At 38.5% G+C, this 26288-nt stretch overlaps 2 protein-coding genes across 4 annotated transcripts in view; both read left to right on the top strand.

Moving 5' to 3' along the window:
- Positions 1-9323, top strand: part of LOC137170172 (uncharacterized) — a 37648-nt gene extending 28325 nt beyond the window's left edge. For 2 of the 3 annotated variants that reach the window (XM_067573439.1, XM_067573438.1), the window contains 4 exons: positions 1546-1599; positions 1839-2480; positions 2581-2646; positions 4253-9323. In XM_067573439.1, coding sequence (XP_067429540.1) covers positions 1546-1599; positions 1839-2480; positions 2581-2646; positions 4253-6987 — 3497 coding nt within the window. In that variant the 3' untranslated portion in view covers positions 6988-9323. The remainder of the gene's footprint in view (positions 1-1545; positions 1600-1838; positions 2481-2580; positions 2647-4252) is intronic. The other variant, XM_067573440.1, reaches the window with a different exon arrangement.
- Positions 9324-20082: 10759 nt separating this feature from the next.
- Positions 20083-26064, top strand: LOC137170091 (actin, cytoplasmic). The gene is made up of 9 exons (XM_067573434.1): positions 20083-20196; positions 22025-22149; positions 22261-22389; positions 22934-23044; positions 23289-23373; positions 23582-23743; positions 23945-24136; positions 24603-24784; positions 25489-26064. Exons 2-9 carry the CDS (start codon positions 22027-22029, stop codon positions 25630-25632), a joined length of 1128 nt encoding a protein of 375 aa, XP_067429535.1. The 5' UTR covers positions 20083-20196; positions 22025-22026; the 3' UTR covers positions 25633-26064.
- Positions 26065-26288: the final 224 nt, after the last annotated feature.

The following is a 26288-nucleotide window of genomic DNA, read 5'->3' as shown; positions in this document are numbered from 1 at the left end:
TATATATAAACTTTGTATGAAGTTTGGTGTTATTATCATTTATTTTACAATAATTATAGGTCTTATATGTATAATTCAGTAGTGGGGATGACCTATGACGGGAAGGGAAAAAATGGAGTGAGGATGACAGTTTAGTGATGAAGTGCTGTAGAAAAATAAAATCACAACTAAAATTTGTAGCTCTGTACTGCAGTTTTTCCTTTATTAAGGCCTGAGCACCTTGCAGTTCACTCACGCTCTCCATTCAAATATATGAGTTTTTTTCTGTGTCCAATTAGCCTTTAGCCAAAATAAGACTTTTCTGTCTTTCTTCAGTATAACGCCACTTCACATCTAAATTTGTGAAGTGGCGATGGAGTTAATGGTATCGGCTTCAAACTTTAATACGTGATTTATGACACTGTGCTGAAAGGAAGTTGTTAAAAACTTTGAAATAACTCAAACAGTTTGGATTTTATAAGCCCTGAAAGTTGCAGTGCCACATCACATCAAATGTACCCCTTAACAATGGGGGAGGTATAGACTTTGTGTCAAACAGAGGCTTCTGATGTCTAAACTATAAGTCTGACCACTTTCAAACCTGTATCAATGGATTCGCCACGAAATGTCCTACTAAATATGATTTTTGATGTAAGATTTGGCCAAAGTAATATGATTTATGTGGAGTTTTTGAGCATGTTTAGGGGGTCAAATTTAGGGTTTAAGTGGAGTAATAATAAAGAAAGAAAGAAACAAACACACGAAATACAATAGGGCCTTCGCCCTTTGGGCTTGGGCCCTAATTAAAGCTGCAAGCAGCGTTGAACAGGCCCTCACGCCTCTACGCACGTCGGGCTGCCGTGCAATCGAGGGGCTTCTGTTATGGGCATGTAGATGTCTTCAGACCCGGGCTGTTTTCAGACTGTGCAAGAAGGAGATAAACATCAATTCCTTTGTCCACTGTTTTGCCTGCTGCTGGGGCTGCTTCACTGAAATTTCGTAGGGGGCGCTATTCAGTCAGTTTGCATCACTGATGGAATATTGTCATGTAGTGTGCGGAGGTCCGAGGGCCCATTCATCGCTGTTTGCAGCTTTAATTCACAATGTGTTTCTAATTAAAATACTTCATTTTAATTATAGCTTGATAGAATAGCAAAGTTGCAGGGAACAAGAATTTCTTCGATGAGATTAAACTTGTAATGTCTGTGCTTTACACCTAAATGTTTGCTCTATATTTCCTGTATTTCAGCTTCTCTATACTTGCTACAGAGATACAGTTTCTCTATAGGATTTTTTTTTTTTTACCTGCCAAGAAAGTTTTGTTTTCACTCCTGAATGTTTATATGCCTTTTTGTTTGTTAGTTGGTTGAAAAAGATTTTAGTGAAAAGGGAGAAAGTTAGACCATGTGATAACTAAATACAGTGATAGTTGGTAATGCAGTAAAAAAGCAGAACACAACAATGATGCTACATCATAATGATACCACTGTTACTGTCATCAGCATGCTTATTACACAATACATGGGAAAGAATAACTTATTGAGTAAATGATATTGTATATTACAGATGATCTGCAACCACTGAAGCGCAGCAGCAGCTTTGGATTACTGCCACCTGACAGTGAGTCAAACTGACCTTAGAAATATTCTGGTGTTTAATGAGATCTGAATTTACATTGTTTCACAGGAGGAGGGTCCATATTGTCTGGTTTAATGACATATACAAGATTAATAGCTGACAGAGTTTCTACAAATCTGCCTTCAAACTGCTGTGATTCTCTCTGGTTGACAATTTGAGCTGCTGACTTTGGATTAAATCTGCACACAGTTGCCTTGAATAATTCATTGTTTTGTTTCCAGTGTCTGAGCTGAGGGTTGTTCTGCTGGGGAACAGCTGGTCTGAGAGGAGTTCAGTGGGGAACATCATACTGGGAAAGATTGAGTTCAACACTAAGGAAGAACCAGACTGCTGTCTGAGAGTCAGAGGACAGTTGAAGGAGAAAGAAATAGTTCTCATCAACACCCCAGATCTGCTGCATCCAAACATCTCTGAAGACAAACTTACAAAACATGTAGAAAACTGTGTGAGTCTCTCTGATCCTGGACCTCATGTGTTCCTGCTCGTTCTACAGCCAGAAGACTTCACTGAGGAACACAAACTGAGACTCTGCAGAGTTCTTCAACTTCTCAGCGAGCGATCATTTGATCATTTACTGATACTGATATCACCAACCAGAGAGGAGAGTTCAGGTTTCATAGAAAACTACATGAACCATCCACCCTTAAAAGAGATGATCAGAATGTGCAGATACAGATACTTGAAGCAGATGGACCTTGAACTTCCAGAGCTGTTAACACGTTTGGGTCAAATTGTCAAAGAGAACAATGGAGAACATCTGAGCTGTGATGTATTTGAAGACGCACCTGCTTCACCTGATGAGGAACGAAGCCCAAAACAAAAGGAAACACAAACTGTTATCCTGGATGCTGTTACTGCTGCTGGTAAGTTCAGGAATGATTCTAATAAAGATATAAAAACTTTCTTCCAACAATTCATCCTTCAACATCAGGCTGCTGAGATAATAATGTCATGTTTTTACAGGGATCCGTGCTATTGATGAAAACACTGAGACTCTTCCTCTCACAGGGAAACCTATTCTCTCTCAAAGTAAGTGAATGATCACAAAAGTTGTAAATTTGTTATTATTACGTGCAGTCCTAAATCACATCTGTAGTAACAATAGCAAACTTTTACAGTAAACACAATGCAACATTAATCAAACAGCATATATGATGATATCAGTTTGACAACCATCATCGTGACCAGAGTTTATTTACAAGGCAACATGGTGATCCTCTGAATGCTGTGGTTCCTTCTACATGAGGCTGTACTGTTTTTCTATATGTAGCAGTGTGTTCTACAGATCCAAAGTATTTGTTTTCCTTGTGGGTGCTCACTCAGGGTAAATGTTTTTACATTTGCTCTCCAGATCAGCACATCCAGGCTACTGTATCTGGACTATTTTTTCTAACTGTATGACATGTCTGGTGTATGATATGCATGTCAACTGACAATATGCAATGCAGTCAGTGTGTGTTGAGTTTCATTTGAAGCCATTTTGAAGTTCAGCAGAGGGGAGAGAGGGGTTGAGGAACACAAATGGTAAGAAAGAGGATCATGTATAAGATTTAACAAGCACAGAATATTCTTGGTTCTTTATATGGATGTGTGATCACCAAATAAAGTGACAGTATTATGGAACATAAGTACACTGAGTGTTCAACCTGCTCTGAGCAGGCGAGCAGCAGACAGAACAAGACTGCAGTGAGCTACTGCATCACCACAATATCTGCTCCTCCCCCTGTGACGCACAGCGAGCCACCAAAATACCAAACTGGTGTAGTCCAGGAAGTAACCTCAGTGTACTGCAATAAAACAACAGTTGCAACACTGTGCTGATACAAGAGTATGGCTGCATGTCAGATCACAAAGCACAGCTGTCATAATTAACCGGTATTTATGTTTATGACATTGCTGTGATCATGTGTGATCAATAATTTTATCCATGACACTGGTTGACACAGTATTGATAAGCTGCAATCAAATGTATTATTCATTCAACTAACTGACAAAAGAAAAGACTCCCTCACTTTTTTCCTTATTTCTCTTTTTCTTTCCCACTAACTACAGACACAAAAAAATAGTTTTGCTGTAATTAAATACAAATAACATTTATCATTCATCTGATAACAGATATAGACATTTATATACATTCAGAAATGAATTTCATGCTTCAGAAATGCAAACTGCTCCAGTAAAATTAGACCCGGCCTGTAAAGATGGCAGAGAGGAGAAAAGAGCTGAGAGTGAGACGCTCCACACAGAGCTGGTGGACATTTCTTTACTGGTTAGAATATCGACAGGTGAGCTGGAACCCAACACAGCTGGACCTGGTGGACATTTTCCATCATACAGACCAGAAGTAGTGGTCAAAGTACAGCAGCCTTTCTGAAGAGTTTATAAAGAAAAAGGACAGTGGTGTGTCCCACAAAGTTGCAACACATCAACTCATGATGAGGATCATCAGGATGCTGCCTGTGTTCTGCCTTTTACAAACCCATCCTCTACCTTAACCTCCAGACATTAACTCTGGACTGTATGATCATAGTAATGATACTGAGGGTAGCGATTTTAGCTTATGAGTGTGTTTCTGGATTAAGAATAATTTTGTATGACTCCGTCTCTCTTTTATATGCTCTTTGTTTTATTGCAGCATCTGCACTCAGAATTCTGCTGTTGGGGAAAAAAGAGGACAAAAAGTCAAAACTTGGTAACTTCATCATTGGTAACACTTCACACATGCAAACATTACTGCCAAAACCTTATGTAATCAAACACAGTGTGGCTATCCATGGAGAATGGAGAGGAAAGTCTCTAAAAGTAGTAAAAACCCCAGACATCTTCAGTTTGAATGTGGTGACACTGAGAAGAGAGATGAGGAAACGTGTGACTCTTTGTCCTCCAGGACCAAATGTTCTGCTGCTGTTAGTGAAGCCTTCTGATTTCACTGAAGAGGACAGAAACACACTGAAGTTCATCCTGAGTTTGTTTGGTCAAGATGCTTTTAAACACTCCATGGTCATTGTGACACATGAGGGGATGGAAACAAGTTTCACTGTGAATCAGCTTGTTAGAGAATGTGGAGGAAGACACTACAACATGTTTAAAGATGACCACAGACAGTTGATGGAGAAGATTGAGAACATTGTTCATGAAAACAGAGGAACCTTCCTCACCTTCTCTGAAGAGATCATGAGACCACAGTCTGAACACATGAAACCAGTTTTAAACCTGGTTCTGTGTGGGAGGAGAGGAGCAGGGAAGACTTCAGCAGTCAAGGCCATTTTAGGTCAGACAGAGCTTCATTCAGTCTCCAACTCATCAGAGTGTGTTAAACATCAGGGAGAGGTGTGTGGACGTCGGGTTTCCCTGGTGGAGCTGCCTGCCTTGTATGGAAAACCTCAGGAGGCAGTGATGGAGGAATCATTCAGGTGTATCTCCCTCTGTGATCCTGAGGGCGTCCATGCCTTCATCCTGGTCCTACCTGTGGATCCCCTCACTGATGAAGACAAGGGAGAGTTAGAGACCATCCAGAACACATTCAGCTCTCCAGTCAATGACTTCACCATGATTCTGTTCACTGTGGAGTCAGATCCTACAGCTCCAGCTGTTGTTGACTTTGTAAGAAAGAACAGAGACATCCAGGAGCTCATTCATAGCTGTGGAGGAAGACATGTTGTTCTCAACATCAAAAACAAGCAGCAGATCTCTGAGATGATGGATACTGTGGAGAAGATGAGAGTTGAAGGATCCAGATGCTTCACAAAGGACATGTTCACCAAGGCTCTGATGGAGAAGGTTACAAGACTTAAAGCTGAACTACAGAATGTGCCACAGAGAAATGATGATGAAAATCAGAGCAGAGAGAGTCTCAGGATGGTGCTGATTGGAAAGACTGGAAATGGAAAGAGTGCGACTGGAAACACCATTTTGGGCAAAGAACATTTCAAATCCACAGGCAGCTCAAGGTCAGTGACCAAGTTTTGCAAGAAAGCAACAGGAGAGATTGATGGACAGTCTGTTGTTGTAGTCGACACCCCCGGTTTGTTTGATACGACTCTGTCCAATGATGAAGTTCAACAGGAGCTTCTGAAATGCATCAGCATGTTGGCTCCTGGACCTCATGTAATCTTACTGGTGCTGCAGATTGGTCGATTTACAAAGGAGGAAAAAGAGTCAGTGGAGCTGATCAAGAAATATTTTGGTAAGAATTCAGCAGATTTCATCATCACTTTATTCACCAGAGGAGATGATCTCAGTCAGTCAATTGAGGATTACATCGAAGACTGTGATGACTTTTTGAAAAAACTAATAAATGATTGTGGAGGGAGACACCAGGTCTTCAACAATAAGGACCAGAAAGACCGCACACAAGTCAGTGAGTTGTTGACAAAGTCTAACAAAATGGTGAAGGAAAATGGCGGCAGCTGCTACACCAGCGAGATGTTCCAAGAGGCCGAAGAAGCCATACAGAAGGAAGTAGAGAGGATCCTGAAGGAGAAGGAAGAGGAGATGAAGAGGAAGCAGGAGGAACTTCAAACTAAACATAAGGAAGAAATGCAAGAGATGAGAAGAAGAATGAATGCAGAGAGAGCAGAAATTGAACAACAGAGAGCCAAACAACTTAAAGAAATGGAGGAAAAGATTAACAAGGAGCGAAGGGAGAGAAAGGAAGAACAAGTAATGAGAGAAAAAGAGGATAAGAAGAAGAAAAGGCAGGAACAACTTCAACAACAAGAGTGGGAGCAAAAACTTAAAAGTCTGAAGAAAAAAATAGAGTCAGAATCAGAGGAAAAGGAAACAATTGACAGAAAGTTGGAGCAGAGCAGAGCAGAGATGAGAAAAGAACGAGAGGCCTGGGAGAAGAAACAAAAAGAGTGGTGGGACAAACGACATCAAGAAGAAGAACAAAGACGACAGGAGGAGCAAGAAAAACTTAAAAAGCTCCAAGAAGAATATGATCAGGAAAGAGAAAAATATGAAATGAAAAGAAAAGAAGAAGATCGAATCAGAAAAGAACAAGAGGAGAAAGAGAGGAAAGAATCAGAGGAAAATTATAAGAAAAAACTGGATGACATGAAGAAGAAATATGAAGAGGAGGCCAGAAAACAAGCCGAAGAGTTCAATGAGTTCAGACAGAAATACACCAGAGACTTTGCGGTGTTGGTAGACAAGCACATGGAGGAAATACAGGAACTGAAGCAAAGACATGGCAGACAAATGATAGAGAAAGAAGGGAGGCAGGACGAAGAGCTTCAACTCTTACAGAATCTTTCAAGTCACAAAGAAAAATATCTTAAAGAAGAAATTGATGACTTGAAGAAAAAACATGATCAAGAAATCAATGAACTGAAACAGAAATACAAAGACAAATGTATCATCCTCTGATGTTCCCACTGACTGAACTCTTCATCATTATTAGCATCATTTGAACATCATTTACCAGCAGTTAATGTGAAGTTTCTGGGCTGTTACATGCTGTCTTCATTTAAACAGATAGTTTTAAGAATACTTTAGGGTTTTTTTTTTAAACATATTTTGTCAAATGTAAATGATTTTTAAATATATATATGTATAATTTTTGATATTTTCTTTTATATTCTTTTACTGTTTTTTTGCTGGACGATGGAGGTGATGCAGCCAGGAGACTGGGTGTTTTTTATTCACTTATTGATTGATAATCATTGTTGAATCAAACATGAATATGTTCGACAGTGTCCAGTAGGGAACCAGTGAGACCACCAAGAAACTTCTCTGACATCCGATAAAACAAATAACCAAGTTTCTCACAGCATTCATTCATGTACTTTCTCCATTATAAAGGACTTTACTTTTATATACAGTATATGTGTTTATTGAAATTTACAATTGTTTAATTACCACTGGATGGCAGCGTGGAGTTTTCCAAAAACGATGACTGTAACATGATTGTAACAACTTCCTTTTATGTTGATTTCTTTAACATCACATCTTACTATCACGTTATTTTGTTTCTGTATAGACAATGGTGTCTTTAAAACCACAAATATTGTTTTGTTTGCATGAGTGCCTAATTGATACCACAGCTATCTGCAGTGGATCTGTTCACTGTTTCATGGTCAATAAATTAACTGACTGAGAATTATCCACAGTGTCATTTGTAAAGAACAGCAGGATTACCAAACAGGCAAAGTGGGCAACTTCCCCTGAGACCAGAACCCTCAGAGGGCCAAACGCCACAAGGGTTTACTTTGTAGTAAGCTTATAAAAGTGTAATTATTTTTTGCACATTTGTTTTGTAATAGGCACCATAAAATCGTCCGAAGATGGCTTTTGTATTTTCACCTGATCTTCAGGTCGTCTTCTAAACAGGCCCTGTGTCCATATCAATATATAAAAAACATTCAATATGATTAAATTGGCATTATCTCTTCAAAACTACAAGATTTGTTTTCTTATGCTTTCTAATATTTTTTAATATACTCTAAATCAGTTGTCACTGTAAAAAGAACATTACAATCTATATTTCTGATTAACATATGAACAAGGCGAGGTTGCCCACTGTTACCATTTTTTATTTGCCCTTATTATGGAACCCTTGGATATAAGAGTGTATGGAGCCTTAGAGGGGCCAGGGAGGAAAAAATGACTAATTCATGCTCTCGATTTAATAATTTGTGTGCACGGATGACTTAATTAGTGCTCGTGATCCATCTGTTATGCCTGTTCCCCTCTAGAGGTCACCAATCGCAGTCAAGCGATGAAGAAAACATTTCCCCGTAACATCAGTTACTTCTCAATGTGCTGATGCACGTTGAATGAAGATTGAGTAAAACTTGTTTGATTTGCTTCAGGTTTATGCTTAAAATCCAAAAACTGAACTATGCCCACATATCTTAGTCCAAGATCAAAATAAAACCTTGTTAAATCCAAGAGATCCACAGTGAGGGTGTAGCAAGATGACAGAGTAGCATGAGGGTGAATTCCTTTAAATTGAAAGCACAAATTATTAATTATCTTGTTAACATGTGTCAATGTTTCTGTATTTCATCCTTTGTGTGTTTTAAAGTTCTGTATTATAATTTTGAAGTATATTTTCTATAATATCTTATTGTATTTAGAGAATACAGTTGTTATTTTTCCACAACACCATATCTATGTGAAGTGAGGTGATTCCTGTTTGACTACTGCTGGTTACTGCAGTGTGAATGTACATCAATGATTCATATTCCTGATCTATATTCAACTCTTGGTCTAGACTAGACTAGACCAAGACTGAACATGTCTAAATGTATATTCACCCCCTCATGTGTGTTAATATCTAGGAAATAAACTAACAAAAGTGATCATTTGGTGTCATGATGTGCTGGTTGTAGTCGAACGTTATGTTTGATATTTATTTCCCAGAACAAGACTGTTTTCTGTGCATTTTTAAACATCTTTTTTTTTTTTTAAGAGATAGAAGCTCTTATGTAACAGGGGAGATGTTAGTACAGGAACATGTAGACGTTTCTCTTCTTTTCCGCCACTAGAGGACAGTAGAGAGGTGCTGTTGATATCCTGCAGAAGGTTAAAGCAGGATTCAACCAAACACTTCCAGGTCTTAAAATCAGGATTTAAATGGAAAAATCCATCATTTTATAACTTTTTGAAGAGGTAAAGTATTCAGTGGTTGACAAGCGATCACAGTGTCTGTTTTCATGTTTGTCTTTGTTTCACTTCATTAAAAGTTATGTAAAATAAAACTTGGGTCTTTACCTGCTCATGTTTCCTTCCTGGATATATTTCTGTTTGACTGTTTTATGACTTGTTTTGTAGGATGCACCAATAAATTACATTATTACAAATTTAAAATGACTCAAAATGCTGCTGTTGTCCTTTGAGAAGCTACAGCACAGGCCTGCTGTAAAGCTGTACACACATATATTAAGAGTTGAGGGGAAGCTGCTGATTGGACACAACAGGAGAGAGCTGATTGGTTTCTGCTGCAACTTTTACTGATAAATCTTTAAACATTTATGTATTTTTAAATTTTTGTTTTACATTTGATTTTATTATATTTGGTATTATTTTATATCTCTTTCATGAATTACATGAACTCTGCTGGGGTTTGATAATTGTAATTTTCCATTCAGAAGTGAACTGTCAGTGGCAACATGTGCAGACACATCATGTATCTTGTAACTGAGTCATTTTATTACATTAAACTCAGAATTTCTGTTTGTTGAGAAACATCTTTCACACATTTTTTGTATGTTTTTGATGATGTCTGTATTGTTGACACTTACAGTAAGCAATTTTATGCATAAACATGATTTGAGAGCTGAAACTTAAATTAAATAATAAACAACAGTTTCATGTTTCATACAACAACGCTGAATATTTGCTGTTTTATTCTTTGTCTTATGTGATGAACGTCACTTTGGTCTTAATGATCAGTCGCTGCTTTTTAATGGAGAAAACAATTAATCAAAATTAATGAAACTGATCAGTATAGCTGCAGCCCTACATGATTTACTTTGTAAACAAGATTAAACCAGTTTTACTTATTTATTTTGGCAAAAATAAAGCTCAAAACCTGTTTAGTACTAATACAGCAATGTAAAAATACTCCATTACAAGTAAAAGTCCTGCGTGAAAAATCCTACCACAGTAAAAGTACATGAGTATTATGAGCTTGATGTAGTTAAAGTATTGCAGTAAAAGTACATAAGTATTATGAGCTTGATGTAGTTAAAGTATTGCAGTAAAAGTAGTGGTTTGGTCCCTCTGACTGATATATTATTATATATGACATCATTAGATTATTAATAGTGAAGCATCAGTGTTAGAGCAGCATGTTACTGTTGTAGCTGCTGGAGGTGGAGCTAGTTTACACTACTTTATATACAGTTAGCTAGTTTAGTCCAGTGGTTCCCAACCTAGGGGTCGGGCCCCTCCAAAGGGTCAGCAGATAAATCTGAGGGGTCGTGAGATGATTAATGGGAGAGGAAAGAAGAAAAAACAAAGTTCTGATACACAAATCTGTTTTCAGTTTTTGGACTTTTTCTCTAATCTTTGATTTTTGCTGAAATATTGGATCATTTGAACATTTATTGAAATGAAAGCATGTGAGAAGTTTAGAGGGAAAAATCACTATTTGGTGGAGCTGTTAACAACTCATAGACATGTGAAATGTGACCCCGACTACACACTGCTTTTTGTAAGACGTCAAAAGACAAAAAGGTTGGAAACCACTGGTTTCATCTTTAACAATGTGTTGTATTTTAAAAGCTTGTTATATTATCCATTGTGTCAAATCTTCATCTGAAAAGTAACTAAAGCTGTCAAATAAATGTAGTGGAGTAGAAAGTACAATATTTCCCTCTGAAATGTAGAAAGTAGCATCACATGGAAATACTCAAGTAAAATACAAGTACTTAGTTATTTTCCACCACTGTCTACAATCTACTGCCTCCCAAGTGAAAACAAGACTCTGACATTTTAGAGACACTCAGACTTCCTGTTAACTGTTTCACAAACACGTTTTACATTTTAAATGGATGTTTCCTTCCGTCTGTGCAGCCATTAGTTTCATCTCATTTCCATGTAAATCAGCTTGTAGAGACTTGAAACCTGCATCTAATCTCTGTCAGTCAACATGCTGTCATTTACTCTCGGCCTGTTTCCTTCTCTGCATTTCTGCCCCAAAAAATGTAACTGACAGAGATAAAGGCAGAAATGATGTCAACCATGATGGATTATCTCTCCACTGCAGTCTCAAATCTCTGCACGTTGATTTTATAAAAATCAATTTAATTTTTACAAAAAAAGTAGCATACACAGACGAGACCCTGTGATCTCCATCCTGTCAGGAAGTTTCTCATGTGTTCACACCTTTTTAGGTCTTTGTGTTGTTGCATGTAAATCAGTTTCAGAGTGAGTGTGGTTTCATTAGAGGCAGACTGACACTCCTCCGGCTCCTTGAACAGGCCTGAACCAGCCGGAGAATGTGGACAATGTCGGCTCTGCCTGACTCCGGGGCGATGATCACAGGTCAGGGCTCTAAACCTGCATGCCGAGGCAAACCGGTGCTGTGACTTCACTGTAGGGAAATCCTGCACTTCAGTATTCTGCAGCACGACGACAACCTTAAAGACTGTAAATCTAATGCATTCACATTTTTCAGTTTGGTAACAGAAAAACAAGCATTGGGGGTAAAATAGTGAAGAAATAGTTTCTTCCAAAGCTTTATTAATTATTCCTGTGCTCCTTTCTGAGCACTATTCTACTTCTAATATACTTTTAGGTAGTTTAAATATTGCACACTCCTTTTTTTTGTAATATATAAAGACAAATAGTGCCTCCACATCTCCACCCTGCTCTTGACATTCAAGGATTTTGGAGTTGTGTATCTTCAGTGGATGACAAAGTATTCAGAAGAACCCAGTAAAAGTAGACATACCACACTGTAAAAATACTCTTCTACAAGTAAAATTCAACCCCTAAAAATTTAAAGTTTTATCAGGAAAATGTACTTAAAGTATCAAAAGTCAAAGTGCTCATTATGCAGAATTGTTTCTATTATAGAAAATATTTTATTGTTTTAATATGCACGCAAAAAATGTGATATTTTACTCTGAAATGTAGTGGAGTAGAAGTAGAACATAGAAGAAAATGGAAATACTGCCATTTTCTGACTGCCGTACAGTACTTTAGTAAATATATTTAGTTAATTTAAACCACTGTGTATTTTAGATGCATCACATTTTATCAGATTATTATTTATTTTGTGAGAAAAATCAGAATCTGTGAAGTCAGTGGTGTCTGCATCCATCGAGTGAATGTTGTGGAATAAAAGTATAAATTGTAAAAATCAGTAAAAACTGAAGTACAGCAGGATCCCTCTGCAGCAGATGTGTCATTTGATGGACCTTCAGCTGCAGTTGAGCCCATATAAGGACAACAGCAGCATGACTTTGTCACAATACTCATTTATCTACAAGTAGTTTGGTAAAATAAACAAGAATTAGCAGTAAAATTCAGCTAAAAATCAAAAGTTGAATCATTCCCTGAGTTTTTATTATTCTCTTGCTCACTTATGAACATTTTATTTTAATCTCATATACTTTTATACAGTTGAAAGATGGCGTACATTCCCTGATTTTGTGATATATAAAACACCCAACAGAGCCTCCAAATCTCTAAATCTTGTCCTGCAGCTGCACGCCACGTCTGGATTTGGAGGTTCTGTATCTTTGACGCATCTCATTGTATCAGCTCATCAGTTATTTTGCAAGTTTAACTCAGAACCTGTGAAGTCTCTGGTATCTGCATCCTTCAGGTAAATGTTAAGAAATAAAAGTATAAATCATCACAATCTGTAAAACTTAAAGTACAGCAGGTCTTCAGTGAATCTCACTTCCCTCCGCTGCAGCAGGTGTGTCACTTGGTGGACTTTCAGCTGAAGTTAAGTCCATACAAGGACAGATGGGAAGAAGCTTCGGTCTGATACGCAGAAGGGGGGCGCGGTCACACCTGGGGAAGACCGCCCCCTGAAATCTGAAAGGCACACTCAGGTGTCACCCCGAAATCCTGAGCTGTGATTGGCCGATTGCCAAGTTAGAGGTGAAACAAGAGAAAGATTTTGAGGTTGTTGTTGCCCAAAAATGAGAATTTTTATTGCATAACAAGAGTTTACATGAATGAAAGACGAACAGTCGAGTGGTTGTAACTGAAGATGCAGACATGTCTGTGCAGGTTCAGGGTGTGGACACAATAACAGGAACACCTTTGCAATATAAAGCCTTGCAAAAGTGTTGCTATTGTGAAGCAGTAATGTTGAGTTTTTGTTGCGAGTGTGTCGTTACATCATTAAGTGGAACATCTCATAAAAGACTAAATGACTACAGTAGAAAGAAAATGATATCATTAAACAGCACTGAAGGGGAATTATATAAGAAGTGAACGAGGACGAGTTTATCTTCTTTACAGAGCACAAAAGAACAAACCGGAGATGAAAAGAGACAGAAAAGAGTGACGAGGAGGCAAAAGCAACCTGAATAAAGAAAATTATTAAATGAATTAAGGCAACAAATGAAAAGAGAGAAGAAGGTGACAGAAGAATTAAAAGAGTTAAAAAGTAAAAGGTGAAGAGAAGTAAAAAGAGGAAAAACAAACAGCCAGAAAACAGAAGAAAGTGAGAAAATGAAAGGAAAAGTGTAAATGAAGAGAAGTAAAAAGATCAGGGCCGGATTAACTTGTCAGAGGGTCCTCGGGCCGAAATCAGCTGTGGGCCCCTGTTGACCCCCCGTCCCACTGATTCCTGAGCCAAAACTAGATTTTCACACATGCAGGGTCCCTCTGTAAGAGACGACCTCAAGATTGACATATGTAAATATTAAATATGATATTATAGACGAGGGCAGAAGTCAGAACCGTCTGGTACGACGTCTGTCAACAACACTTACAGGATTCATCTTCACATCGGATCCACTACTTTGTTTACTTGGAAATTTTACGACCTTTCAAAAAAAGTTTATAGAAACAGCAAAGACATGAACGTCAGACTCCCATCTCTTCATAAATACATGTTTTTGGAAATGAACACATACTCTCACCAATTAAAACAACATCTTTCTAAACGTTTGGCAGCCTTATTGAAGCTAAATGGACACTTTGCTGACGCAGGTATCAGACTTGATATAAAAATGTTTTTACAACTGATTAGTCTTTCATCTATAAATAATAATAATTATATTGATCACAACCTCCTTCTGAATAAGGTCTTTTCAGGTTGTATGTGGGTGGGACAGGCAAGATATTTGGAGCTGTGTTTGTGTGTTGATTGTTTAAAGCAGAACGGATTGCTTTCTGTTTTCCTCAGAGCGTCGCTCCATGAAGAAAAGATCAACACCACTTTAGAAATAAAAGAGAAGAAAGAAGAATGTTCACTGAAGAGGTTAATTGAAATTGTCACAATTTTATATTAAATCTGGGAACAGGAACTACTGTAATGATGTGCTTTGCATAGTAACAGTTTGAGTAACATTATTGCTTTAAACAAACAAGTAACTACAGCAGGAGTTGGTGTCGGAGTGGAGGAGGGAGTAACATTACAAGAAAACATGAGGAGAAAAAGCCTGAGTTTGTTTATTCATTCAGTCTATAATGGAGACATGAAAGCAAATAGACACTTTTTAGTATGTGTTGAGAAAAACTAACTGGGTTGGTAGCATGTTTATGTTTTTACAAAATGAAAGAAACTGTGAAACAGATGGTGAGAACATATTTTTTCAATGTGACTAAAACGTAGCACACACAGATATAAGTAGTGTCTTATCAGATTCACCTGTGTAATATTCCAGGTTTATCACATAGCAATAAGACGATAGAAAGAGGTTGGTCACCTAACAAATTATTATGAGATATAGCTACCAATAACTACTGGGGAAAACAAAAGCGCCATCCTCTTCCTCTTTTGGTTGCCACACTTCCTTTGTGCCGTAAATCGAGCCTCATTTTCCTGTGAGATCATATGATGACAGACAGAACTGCATAGCGACAGCGAGGCTTATAGGGAACCAATCTAAACAAAGATGGTGTCATTATTCTAAAGCTGTCAACATTTACCTCATGATAATAAGTTAAAGCAAAAAAGTTTTCTGGTTCCACTTTAATTTGAACATGGTTAAGTTTTCTAACTTTGACTCAGAAGCCTGGAAAAGAGGACAAGTTGGATTATTTAAGAGTTAATTCTGATTTCTCCTGGATGATATAGAATATGTTTTAATCAGTGATTTGATTGCTCTTAAAGATTGATCTTTAAGTGGTTTGGGTTTGGAAGTGTTTACACAAACCTCTGGCTTGTATACATTTGTGGTGTCTTGTTGGCACATGTGACATAGTTATATACATGTCACAATAATAATAAATTCATTCATTCAGTTTTGTTAAATTTAAAATCTGACAATAACATATTCCTTTTCACAAGCCACCTTGTTTCTTCTTGCTGGGGTTAGTTCAGGGGAAAAGCATCATTCACACTTTGTGACAGAGGTGAGAGGAAGCACGAGGAAGAGCTCATTTGTTTGTTGTATTTGGCTGAACAACAAGAGAAAGTCAAAAAGAAGAAAGTAGTGTGTGTGTGACTGCTTAACAAGAATAGGACTGAATAGGACTGAAGATGTGGAGAACAGTTCTTACATCCAGTACATGAAACTGGTGTCCGGTTTTCTTTAGTAGTTCATGCATAGTTGGCAAACTTGTAGTCTGTACAGGAAGTGCGTCACAGATTTTGGCCTGTATGTTGATGCCCTCACAGGGACCTGGTTCATGCAGATTAGGGCAAATGGCAAAGTTTTTTCATTAAAGCAGCTATAACAGCTGATTTTTATAACACTACATTCTGATCTGTCAATGTATAATGTGTTTGGCTCGTAGTGATGAACCTACAGAGAATCATCAGAGACTCTGCAGCTCCTCTCGGCTTTACGGAGCTTTATATTGAGTTTCAGCTCATTGTTTATCTGTCTGGCTGCAACTTTACTGTTTTATTTCACTCTCAGCGCTCTCATAGCGTCGTTTTGGGCCACAGCAGGCAGCTGTTTTCAGAGAAAAAGCTGTAAAAAGCCACTGTACACTACCTGCTTAGCACCAAACAGCAAACAGACACAGTTAGCTGTTGCTGGTGGACTTACATTCTCCAGGCAGAAAGACAGACAGAAACTCTTCTCCAAATGAATGATAATGTTGCTCCATAACTGCTGGATGTGGAAATAAACAACTGTTTGTTCAACATATCAACTTAAAAGCTAATGATATGTCAGTGTTGTGTTGATTGCTTGTTTCTGCTGAAAACTAGTGGACATAAATAATCAGTTATTACAGGTTTAAGTTAATAAATCAATAATAGTAGATTGGACCAAAGTGCAGACAGAATGCAGAAAGATGCAGAAACAGATAACAACAGAGCTCACAGAGTCCTGCTCCTCTGCTTTGCTGCTTGTTGCTTTGTGTCATGAGATAATAAAAAGTTTGGAGCCACTGATTCAGAAGATGAAGACGAGGAGGAGGAGGAGAAGGAGGAGGAGGAGGAAGGTTTGAACCCACCAGTTAGCTGTAAGAGTTCTAACTAATCTGAGGACTTGTGGATAAAGTACAGGCTTCCAGGAAACAGACGACAATTAAGCAGCTGCTTTGAATTCCACAGTGACACAGCAGTGACCTTCCTGCTGAATCTGTTCACACCAACAAAAACAGTACAGATTACTGCAGGGCTGCACAGCACATGATGGTATCTTTAGGGCTGCAACTAATGATTACTTTCATTATCAATTAATCTGTTGATTATTTTCTTGATTAATCGATTAGTTGTTTGGACCAGAAAATGTCAGAAAATGGTGAAAAAAGTCACCCACAGACCAAGATATAATGTCCTCAGATGTCTTCTTTTGTCCAACAATCCACAACACAAAGATATTCAGTTTACTGTCATACAGGATGAAAGAAACCAGAACATATTCACATTTGAGAAACTGGAATCATAATTGTCAACTGATTGATTAATTATTAATTAATCGATGCAGCTCTAGATACCTTATTTTAAAAAATCATATGAACCTGCTTCTCTACAAAACCTCTAAAGGTAAAGTTGTCACATGAACTTTATCTAAATCAAATTAAATCCAAATCCAAAACTTACAAAAATCAGTAACCATCTGATTAAATTACAATTAAACAATTAAACTAAAAAAACTATGCAGAGCTGACCAGTTTATCCAGCTCTGATCTAGATTTGATCAATTTAAAAAAAAAGAAGTTAATTTTAGTGTAAAAACAAGAATAAACTTGCAGAGAAAATGTTTAGTCCAATTCAGAACATACATGTACAATCTGAACTTCTGTCTTTGTGGACTTAAAGTTGAAATTAAAGACAAATTCACCCCCAGTCAGTGTGAACACAGTCTGATAATTCATTAGAACTATATTCTGATGCTGCATATGTAAGCATGCAGTGATCACAACTCCACATGTAACTACACATGTAGTTTCTCTGTATTTTAACCACGTTAGCAGCATGTCTCTATGTATGGCCATGTCAGTCAGTTGATCCTCCACTTTAGTCCAGACTGAAATATCTCAACAACTATTAGACTGATTGCTATGTAATTGTGTGCACACATTCATGTTCCTCAGAGGATGAATCCTACTGACTTATCAAAATATCTCAAAAACTATTGGATGCCTTGTGATGACTTTTTGTTCAGACATTCATGTTCCCCTCAGGATGAATTGTAATGTCTTTGATCCTCTGACTTTTCATCTAGTGCCATCATATCAACATTTAATTATGTCCAATAATTTGTTTTATGACTAAATTCCTGAAAGCCCATGACATTCCCATGAGCCTCAGCTGTAATTTGTGGCTAGTGCTAATTCACAAACATGAGCATGCTAACACGCTAAACCAACACAGTGTAACTACTAGTTCAGTGGAGACTCCAGGAGACCAATGATGTAGTGACGTCAGGGTTGATTTGTCACAACTATTTACCAGCTAGTTTCAGTTTTATCACAACTAGATGACTGTAGGCGTAAATTTTTCATTAAGTTGAATTAAAAGAAGGTTATTTGTATTTTTCTGTCTCAATCGAGGACTTCTTTGTTCTTTGAGGACTTATATATATACAATATATTCATTCATTTATAGGAGAGAAGATTGTAATGAGTTTAACTTTACAAACTCATGTTGTTCGTCCTGATTTGCAGGATTTACTTGCAGCTTGAAACCAAAACAAAACCAGAAACATTCGGACTGAAGTTCCTGCTTTTAGCTTTTTGTTCCCACATCAGATAACATCACCTGTAATGAATAACCTGCGCAGCGTAACTCAGATTCATTTGAATAAAGAAAATAAACACTGATGTTGTGTCTGAAATTGCTCCCACTCAATAGTTTACTCCACAGAGATTAAACACTTAACACAGCTGTGATTTAAACTTGTATTTAAGGGAAATTACATTGTGGGACCTTTAAAAAAATACCTTTTTTGTTCCATTTTGGGAATTTTTGGGGAAATTTAGAGCATAAACTTTACACTCACCATGTAGACACTGAAGTAAAATGTCGTAATATAAATATAATGTATAAAATAGTGAATAAGGGCATCAATCATATGTAATATTTTCTCAAGAAAAAACAACTTCATTAAACAATATTTATATTTTTAAGGTTATTTGTAGGGCATTTAGACTTTATTTCTGATGGTGTATAGCAGAGAGATATAGAGAGATCAAATGATGCTGCAATCTGCAACTTTAAGCAGCTTTCAGTTCATTGACCAACTAAACCAGAACTCTGTCTGGTTGTTTAAAACACCGGGCAGCTGTTAGCAGCGGCTAACACAAGCTAACCTGTGTTAGCCTGTGTGAACTGGAGATCTGACACACTGACTGTGTATTTTGCAACATCCTTGTTTCAAGTCATCTCTCACTTCTCTACTGTCGCTGTCAAAAAGTTATTTGACATTTTAATGTTTGATTTGTAAGAAGAAAAGCTCTTAAACTGGATTTATGGTTGATTAATGGCGGTCTAATAACTACTGTGTAGGTTTTGATTTATATTTCTGCATCACATTTCTCCCACTGATATCACCACCGCAACACTATCAGACATGATCAGGCTACAGCTGCAACCAATGATTATTTTCATTACTGATTAATCTGATAATTATTCTCGACTGACATGTGTCTAACAAATTAACATGATGAAGGAACATGTCACCCAGTGCAGCGGTGTGGCTCACTGACATGTTTTTACTAGTTTTTGGACAACAACGGAGGAATAAGATATATCAGGCTTTGATACGAACACAATACTTGTTAGTAGATCAGTTCATTGTTGGTTTGGATCCAAACATGTGAATCAAAACTGCACATCATTAAGCTCAGTTATATAGATGTCTGCTATTTGTTGCAGTCTTGTCTTTTTTTCCTCTCTCTTTACCCTTTCTTGTCTTAGAGAGTGCCCTGTTCAAGCCCCTTTGAGGGTTTTTGACATCTCACATTTTTCTGTTGTTCATATGTTGCCTGTTTCAATTTGTATCTTCTGCTTATGTGTAAACAAATAAAGAAAAGCCCCCCCCCCCCCCCCCCAAAAAAAAATCAATTCAGTCAGTCATTTGAAGAAGTGTTATTTTTGGTCCAGAGATGAGTTGTTTGGGTTGAGAGAGGCCCTTTCTACCTCCAGAAAAACATTTTAAATCTTTTCTCAACCTTCCGGTCTGACGGGCCAATCACAGCTCTTCTTCTGTGGTAAATTTCAGCAAAAACCCTGCAGGGTTATTTTTTTTAAGGGGGAACTGGTTGAAAGGTTCCACGCGCCCCCTCCCCCTTGACAGATGCCTGCTTCAACCAATCAGAGCGCGAGCTGAGAGAACCTGAAGGATCCCGCTCACCTGGACCAATCAGAGGGTCCGCTGAGAGAACGTTACCTTTTATGGACAACGCCAGCAGCCCCGCGAGCGCAAATAAAACCGGTGCTCTTGGCTCGTGATGCCGCTTTCACTGAGCACAGCTGGGGCAGAACAACACCTGCAAGACTTCACCTAGAGACACACCCGAGACTCAGCTGCACAGGTAAGAACCACCACCGCTGCACCTTCTGTCAGTTCTGAAGTCTTTTTCTATGAAGTTTCACACAAAATGTAACCGAGATTTATTAGAAAACAGATTTATTGAACCGATTCATCAACATTGAATCACTTCAGGTGTGTGAGAGGCAGCAGATGGCAGGATGTCTGACGCATCCCCCCGTTTAGAGACAAATGTATTAATGTATTATATGTTTCACTGCTTCCGGAAACGTTTGAAATGGAAAACTTATTTTCAGGTCTTAAAGCTTTTAAGTTCATTAATAAAACATTTAGGCTCCAGTAGAGTTATTTATTTATTTATGTTTTTTTTTATAGGTATTTTATGCAAATAAAACTTTCTGACAGAATCTTGAAACATTTTTCAGGGTTTATGACTGTGAGTTTCTCTCTGTAAGCTCACAGATAGGCGTCGTTAACTCTAATCAGTTTTATCATCAGGGTGTCAGGAAAACTATCTGATCTCTGCAAGTATGAGGATGTTGTGTCAAAAAAACGGTGTTTCCCACCAACCAAACTTCCTGGTTTTTTTGTTTTGTTTTTTTTAAAAGAGGAAGAAAAAAAAGCCAAATTCTAACAAAATACTTGACTGTTCACGTTAGAAATTGTGAGACTGAAATAAAGCTTTAACAAGGAGATCAAGCCTGATAAATTTCATCTACTTCTGAAACTCGCAGCTAAAATGAAATGAGCAATAACACACACATGCAAGAGGAAATTATCTCCATGGACACTTCTTAAAAAGTATATTTTTAATCTGTTAAGTCACCTTGTGTCCAAATACTTTTTTGATAAAATTAGGAAAAAATGTCAAATAATTGTGCAGTGATTTCACTGTGGCAATAAGTTCTGCAATGAAATCTTAATTCAGTAAAATGCTGCTCTAGTTTAGATGTTGAAGCTTTCATTCATCTGTTTCTAACAACTTATATTCACAATTTCATATTCAAATCAATAAGTTTTGCTCTTTTACCTCTGACTCTTGTTACTGGACATCTAGATATCATTGTCAGACTATGAATGTCCTGAGGGGAGGGCTGGTCCTCTCTGCATCAGATACTCAACAAAATAAAACCTTGAATCTTGGTTGACTCGCCTCACATGTGATATTTAAAAAATAGGTGCAGTAAAGGTATAAAAACATTAGCTACATGTTGAATGGTGAAGGCAGACACAGTCTTGGCTGAACAGGAGTGGTTTATGTTCTGCCTGAACTTGTTTAAAAATGTCCTGAAGTGAAGAAGGTCACAAGAAAAGCTCATCTGATTGGACGACTTAAAAACTGCCACGCCCAACTAACTACTGTCATTCCAGCGTGGGCTGGCCGTCTCCTGCTGGGGGGAAACAAATGAAAAGATGGTACAGAATGAATGAAGACTAGTTTATCTGAAGAGGAAGTTCACATCAACAGAAACCTCTAAGATCATGCTGAAGAATGTTGCATCACTTTTAAAGGTGCATTTGTAACTTTTAATGTGGCTAAATCTCAAAACTTGACTGTGGCTCCATTTCAAAATGTCAATTATGAGCTTGGAGGAAAAGAATTTAGGAAAAGGTTGTATATCAACCTCAATTTCTGACTAACTTATTCCTATTATATTATAATTTGTTTAAATATTTTAATTTTAAATGTGCTTAAATCTTATGCTGCATTCAGGCAAAGTTCTTGTAGCACTAAGTGGACATTTCAGTAACTAAGAGTTTTTGCATCTTGTCCTGTTGGTCCTGAAATCCAACATTTACATGATTTTACAGACACTCAGATTTATTAGGAGAATTTTAAACAAGTTGCATTAATCCAAATGTCATTTCAGAAATGGATGAAGACATCGCTGCCCTCGTTGTTGACAATGGCTCCGGCATGTGCAAGGCCGGTTTTGCCGGAGATGATGCTCCACGTGCTGTCTTCCCCTCCATCGTGGGTCGCCCCAGACATCAGGTACAACCTGCTAACATGATTATCACCTGCATCTCAGGACTACAACATGCATCAGTCAGGTAAATGCTGCGTAAAGATGTGATCTGTAACGTTGTGTCTGTGTGTCTGCAGGGTGTGATGGTTGGAATGGGACAGAAGGACAGCTACGTGGGTGACGAGGCTCAGAGCAAAAGAGGCATCCTGACTCTGAAGTACCCCATCGAGCATGGCATCGTCACCAACTGGGACGATATGGAGAAGGTGAAGACATTTATCCCACCTTACAAAATAATTCTTCTGTTCAGACAGAAAACTACCTGAACAGTGACTCAGGTGGTGTGAAAATGTAACTGTCTGCCTTTGGCTGATGTGGTTGAACTTCCTGTTTGTGCCTCTGTTCAAACCAGAACTGTTGTTGGAGTGAAAGTCTGACTCCTTCCACTGAAATTTAATTTCCAAGTTAAAACGAATTATTGAGGTTGTTGCCCTGGAGACATTTTCATTCATCTTCAGTAGCTACACGCACAGAATGACACAAAACATCGACAGCATGACTCTGGATGGTCTGCCATATTTGAAGAGATCAGTGTAAACTGTCATATTGATGGAGTACTGTTTGCCACTTTTAATTCATTACTGGGGGGTGGACAAAAAAGGAAAATATCCTTTATTCATAACAGCTAGAAACTACAACAGGAATGCAGGAAGAGAAAACAAACTGTTCATGTGTTTTTCTCAGAAAATTTGACAGTTTCTGTAGCTGAATAATTGAGTCTAACTTCCAACTCTCTGTCCTGTCCTGCAGATCTGGCATCACACCTTCTACAACGAGCTCCGTGTTGCTCCTGAGGAGCATCCAGTCCTGCTGACTGAGGCTCCACTCAACCCCAAAGCCAACAGGGAGAAGATGACACAGGTGTGTTCATGCGACTGCTCAACACAGACAATGAACTGTTTTCTGTTTTTAAAATCTACTGAGGCTCTCTGAAGCACCAATGTGTCCTGTAATTCTGTAATATTTGGCGCCTAAGATGCATTTTCTGTTTAGCCGATTTTTATATATATTTTTTCTTAATGCACTGATGCTGTTTCCTGGCTCCTTGTCAGTTCAATCATCTTCCAGTTTCCACACTGACACTTTCTGTCTCTCTTTGGTCCAGATCATGTTTGAGACCTTCAACTGTCCTGCCATGTATGTGGCCATCCAGGCCGTCCTGTCACTGTACGCCTCCGGTCGTACCACAGGTGAGAGGACCACAACATGTCTCTGAGCCTTAAAATGCTGTTAATGGATTTAACTTTAAGCTGCTCATCAGCAGTGAAACATCAACTCTCAAACACCACAGGAACTGCTGCTGTGGAGGTCGCAGTCTGCTGATGCTGCTGCTAATAATGAATCACATGTGACCTCAGACTGTTTGTAATGAGTGGGGTCTTTTTCTTTGTCCTGCAGGTATTGTGATGGACTCTGGTGATGGTGTCAGCCACACTGTGCCCATCTATGAGGGTTATGCTCTGCCTCACGCCATCCTCCGTCTGGACCTGGCTGGCAGAGATCTGACAGATTACCTGATGAAGATCCTCACAGAGAGAGGCTACAGCTTCACCACCACTGGTACAAAACGGTTTTTACCTCCTAAAGTGATAAATGGTTTAGGCCAAACTTGTAATCTTGAGTGTCCTGTTGGAACAGGAGATGAAGCTCCTGCATATATGCAGCCACTGCAGAGGATGATGACTTTAAATGCTCTAGAAGTTCTAAAATATTGGAAAGCTTGTCTTTTTCTCACGGTAATATTTCCACTCTCACCTCCAGCTGAGCGTGAGATCGTGCGTGACATCAAGGAGAAGCTCTGCTACGTGGCTCTGGACTTCGAGCAGGAGATGCAGACGGCAGCTTCCTCCTCCTCCCTGGAGAAGAGCTACGAGCTTCCTGACGGTCAGGTCATCACCATTGGCAATGAGAGGTTCCGCTGCCCCGAGACGCTGTTCCAGCCCTCATTCATCGGTGGGTAACGAATGTTAAACAGACTATCACTAAAGAAAATAAGCCCAACACTTAGTGTTATGAGAATGTGACCCTTAATTTAAAATAGCTTCACTTTGTACGGCACAATATCAGAATCCAGCCTGCTGCAGTTGTGGCCTCTTCTTGGTCAATACTTTAATATACAATTGAAACAAACACCCACAAGGTACACCAGGTCCCATACTACAGCAGTCTCAAATCTCTGATCCCTTTGAATGTTTTAAACCTTCATCTTAGTCACTCTGAAGCCTTTTGCAGTGAAAACCTAAGTTTAAGGTCATTATTCATCCTAGTAACGCTCTAAACACTTGATATCCAATCACTGAATTTTCTACCATCAAGGCATCATCTTAGTTGGGTTTTCTAGCATAAACATGACCACAAAAGGCTCTGAAGCAACACTGAAGTTGAACTGAACACTTAAATATCATGTCTGTGTGCTCAGGAATGGAGTCAGCCGGCGTCCACGAGACGACCTACAACAGCATCATGAAGTGCGACGTGGACATCCGTAAAGATTTGTACGCCAACACTGTGCTGTCCGGCGGCACCACCATGTACCCCGGCATCGCTGACCGAATGCAGAAGGAGATCACTGCCCTGGCCCCACCCACCATGAAAATCAAGGTATAACATTTCTTTTTCATGCACATCAGTGAAAGAACGACTCTTTATCACATACTTGATTTGTCAGGAAGGGGTACAAAGTAGAGGCTTGTAAACCTTGTTGCAGGAGTAACAGTCTGTCTGCAGGTCATACTTTAAGGTGGCGTTTATCTCCTGACTTGTAAGTTCTACTGCCCCCAGTGGACAAACTTGGTCATCAGTTTTCTGGGGAATCTGATCTGTAAACCTTTTTTATAGCAGGGACACTATTTAGTGATTGGTTTAATGTCACATTACAAGTTACTTTAACTTGTCAAAATGTCTGTCCCTCCTGAGAAATTTGGTTTACAAAGTGAACAAAAAGTCTTAAAATCAAAATTTAATCAACAAGTTGTGCATGTATCAATTCCTATACATGTTCTTTGACTTTGGTTTCCTGAAAAGCAGTCATCCAGTCAGGAGGTTCTGATTTTCTGGAACGCATTTACAAAGTGGAAAAATCTAAACAGATTTTTTTTTTTTTTTTTTTTTCTTTTAAAATGTAAGACCTTCATTTTTCAAACCCTACTTTGTCTGTTACTGAACTGCTAATGCTGGAGTTTTGGGGCCTTTTTTCCCTCAGAAGGAAATGAAACATGTCGGATAATTTTTGCATGGTACTGGTCATATTAATTGGTGAAATCCTGCTTCCCAGTCTAACCCATTTTCCCTCCTTCCACCTCCAGATCATCGCTCCCCCAGAGAGGAAGTACTCCGTCTGGATCGGCGGCTCCATCCTGGCCTCCCTCTCCACCTTCCAGCAGATGTGGATCAGCAAGCAGGAGTACGATGAGTCCGGCCCCGCCATCGTCCACCGCAAGTGCTTCTAGAAAGATCCACGTCGTCTTCCTCTGCTTTTCAACTGCTCCATCCAACTAGAAATGTCTCTGGTTTCTCTTGTATGAACAGACTAAAAGATGTGAGATGCCACATACAAGATGAATAAGCGACTGTTTACATTTTAATGTTTCAGCTCGGCAGATCCTCAGCAGCTCACCTGAACCTCCACTGAACTTCCAAACATTTCTGAACATGTTACTCTTAACTGTGCTCACAGCTTCTGCTCCTCCTGGTGATAAAACTACTGCTCAAACAAACAGTATTATCACTCAACATCTTTTCTACCTCTAACTATCTGCTGCAATAAATTGCACATATCAGCTTTTCCTCCTCGTCCATTCTGTCAATTCACTCTGTCAGAGTTGAGTTGTATCAATACTCCGCAGGAGTGTTATCAATAAAATGCCAACATGTGATGGTTACATCTTCTCTATGTGGTCATTTGCTGATGTTCACATTGAAAATTGTAAATATCTGTGGTGTTTTCTGGACTCAATTCCATTAAATGTCTAATTCTGTAGCACAATGATTTTTTTTTTTTTAAAAAAAAAAAGCTTCATTATAAAAGCAAATTATGACAAACGCAATACTAAGGATAAAAGTTTAAAGGAAAGAAACTGATCCCATAATCAACAGCAGTTTTGTT

This window comes from Thunnus thynnus, chromosome 2, assembly GCF_963924715.1.
Source record: "Thunnus thynnus chromosome 2, fThuThy2.1, whole genome shotgun sequence".
NCBI classification, from domain to species: domain Eukaryota; kingdom Metazoa; phylum Chordata; class Actinopteri; order Scombriformes; family Scombridae; genus Thunnus; species Thunnus thynnus.
This window is presented reverse-complemented; position numbering and strand designations above follow the sequence as displayed.